Source organism: Eimeria acervulina, genomic scaffold (assembly GCF_000499425.1).
Source record: "Eimeria acervulina Houghton genomic scaffold, Eah_scaff1807, whole genome shotgun sequence".
Classification (NCBI taxonomy): domain Eukaryota; phylum Apicomplexa; class Conoidasida; order Eucoccidiorida; family Eimeriidae; genus Eimeria; species Eimeria acervulina.
This window is the reverse complement of record NW_013548913.1, coordinates 1,742-4,665: the sequence shown is the minus strand read 5'-3', so window position 1 is coordinate 4,665 and position 2,924 is coordinate 1,742. Positions and strand designations below refer to the sequence as shown.

Sequence of the window (2,924 nt, the reverse complement as noted above, 5' to 3'; positions counted from 1 at the left end):
ATATATATATATATTGCGAAATGTTGCCCCCAACAAGGGGTGGCGAGGGTTTAGGGTTTAGGGTTTAGGGTTTAGGGTTTTGAGGTGTACGTACAACCTGCCACGGAAGTCTGCAGACTTCGGCGTTATTTTCATCGAGGAGAATTACAATTGGGAGGGGGCCGAGGCCCGGCACTGTCTCTGTCCCTGCCTTGCACTTCTTGATCTAACACACAAACCCTAAACCCTAAACCCTAAACCCTAAACCCTAAACCCTATGCTGTAGGCAACTTCATCCACGCAATAAACCAAGATTCATCAGTCAGCCACAGAGAGCGCCGTTCTCTCTCTTGAAAAAAAAACCCTAAACCCTAAACCCTACACACTAAACCCTAAACCCTAAACCCTAAACCCTCACCCGCGGAAGCAGGGCCCTGTCTATGGGCAAAATACATCGAGGTAGAGAAGCAACACTGCCTTGAGGGGTCAGCAAGAAATGCTGCGGCTTCTGTAACGCAAACCCTAAACCCTAAACCCTAAACCCTAAACCCTAGACCCTAAATCCTAAACCCTAGACCCTAGTCGGTAAACCGTAGACCCTAAACCCTAGACAGTAAGCCGTAAACATCTGACAGTAAATCGTAAACCCTATACACCTCACACCCCAATTGCACCGACATTGAACCCAAAACCCAAAACCCAAAACCCTAAACCCTAAACCCTAAACCCTAAACCCTAAACCCTAAACCCTAAACCCTTACGTCTGCGGGTTCTTCGTCTGTAATTTTTGCTCCTTTACCCCCTTTTCCAATTACAATTCGATGTACTGCCTTCGCAGGTGTTTGTTTTTGAAGTTCTTTAGGGGGCCCCCCCTCGGCTGTTTTTTTATATACATCTTTTGGCGTCTCCTTTGGAGGCCCCTTCACTGTGGGGGGCTCTTTAGGGGGCCCCCCCCCCTCCTTAGGGGGCCCCTCTTCTTTAGGGGGCCCCTCTTCTTTAGGGGGCCCCCCATCTTTAGGGGGGCCCCCCTCTTTAGGGGCCCCCTCCTTTGGGGGCCCCTCCTTTGGGGGCCCCTCCTTAGGGGGCCCCTCCTTAGGGGGCCCCTCCTTAGGGGGCTCCTCTTTAGGGGGCCCCCCCTCTTTAGGGGCCCCCCCTTCTTTAGGGGGCCCCGCTTCTTTAGGGGGGGCCCCCTCTTTAGGGGGCCCCCCTACTTTAGGGGGCCCCTCTTTCTTAGGTATTTCACCTGGGGGTTTAGGCGGAGTTGGGGGCCCTGGTGGTTTCTTCGAAAGAGAAGGGGGGCCCTTAGGGGCCCCCTCTTTAGGGGCCCCCCCCTCTTTAGGGGCCCCCCCCTCCTTAGGGGGCCCCCCCTCCTTAGGGGGGACCCCCTCCTTAGGGGGGGCCCCTTCTTTAGGGGGGCCCCCCTCTTTAGTAGGGGTCCCCTCTTTAGGGGCCCCCCCCTCCTTAGGGGGGCCCCCGTCTTTAGGGGCCCCCTCTGCTTTCGGGGGCCCCACAGTCTTGGGGGGTGCGAGTGTTTGTTGTTTTTTTGCGAATATACCTTGCTTAAGTTTAGGGTTTGTATCTTCTTTTAAAGGAGACAGCAGCTCTGTATCTGCTGGTGCAGCAGGTAGAGGTGCTGGGGGCTTCCAGGCAGCAGCAGGGGCCCCCCCCTTCTTCTTAGGAATACCCCCTTTGGGGCCCTTTGGAGGAAGTGCATGCACCGCAGCACTCACAAACAAACCCCTATTTTCTAGATCCTGCTGCTGCTGTTGCTGCTGCTGCTGCTGCTGCTGCTGCAGTTCTGTTGCGTCTGAGGGGGTAGACAGGGACCGCTGGGGATCGAAGCTGGGAGGAGACGATCCCAGAGAAGACAACGAATGCCCCCATTGAAGCCTGCTGCTGCTGCTACTGCTGCACTCGCTGCTGCTGTTGCTACTGCTGCTGTTGCTGCTGCATGCACGTCTGATGATGCCGGTGGGCAGCAGAAGCTTCTTCTTCGCGGGAGGCGACGCTAGGGCCAACCCTTCCAAGCTGCTGCTGCTGCTGCTCCTGCTGCTGCTGCTGCTGCTGCTGCTGCTGCTACTGCTGCTGCTGCTGCTGCTGCTTCGAAACTCTTGAAAAATGAGGGTCTTGAGGCTCCTTGGTATTATAATTCGTTCGAAGCCCTCGGCGGGGTCTGCAGCAGCAGGAGCCCCGTTTGCTGCAGCGGTTCCTGCTCCTGCTGCTGCTCCTGGAGATGCTGCAGCAGCAGCAGCAGCAGAAGCAGCAGCAGACCTTCGGGGCCTCACAATCAGGTTCCGAAGCCCCTCCAGATAAGAGCGCCTCTTCTTAGCTGAAGGAGAGGCACCCACCTGATTCGGCTGCTGCTGCTGCTGCTGCTGCTGCTGCTGCTGCTGTTCTTGCTGCAGCAACAGCTGGTGATTGTCTTGCTGTTGCTGCTGCTGCTGCTGCTGCTGAAAGGGCGCTGCTCGTTTGCGCTGCAGCAGAAATTTCTGCTTCGACGCCATTTGGATGTCTGTAGAATTACCCAGCAGCAGTCGGCACCCCCCAACCCTCCCTTTGCTGCTGCTGCTGCTGCTGCTGCTGCTGCTGCTGCTGCTGCTGGGTTTCTGTGTCGGGAGGCTGCGTATGAAGGTGAACGTTTGCTGCTGCTGTTGTTCTTGCTGTTGCTTCTGCTGCTGCTGCAGCTCCCCGTTGGCTGCTGTCTCCATCGCGGGGGCCCCAGGTGCAAGGTCCAGGGGCCCCTATACAACAGATGAGTGTTTTGCTGCTTTCTCGTTTGCTGCTGCTGCTGCTGCTGCTGCAGCAGCAGCAGCAGCAGCTGTTGCTGCTGCTGCTGTTGCTGTTGCTGCTGTTGCTGCTGCTGTTGCTTCTGTGCTGCTGCCGCCAGGCGCAGCGGGGGCCCCCAGTGATGGTGAGAGATATAGAGCAGTAAAAGCACAAGAAAG

The 2,924-nt window shown here is 56.7% G+C and overlaps 1 protein-coding gene across 1 annotated transcript; it reads right to left on the bottom strand.

Moving 5' to 3' along the window:
- Positions 1 to 64: 64 nt before the first annotated feature.
- Positions 65 to 2,687, bottom strand: EAH_00063290 (formin homology 2 domain-containing protein, putative; the record flags this gene model as incomplete). The annotated part of the gene is made up of 3 exons (XM_013393137.1): positions 65 to 205; positions 398 to 487; positions 741 to 2,687. The coding sequence occupies 3 exons, from the start codon at positions 2,685 to 2,687 to the stop codon at positions 65 to 67; spliced, it is 2,178 nt and encodes a 725-aa protein (XP_013248591.1).
- Between the last annotated feature and the right edge of the window lie 237 nt (positions 2,688 to 2,924).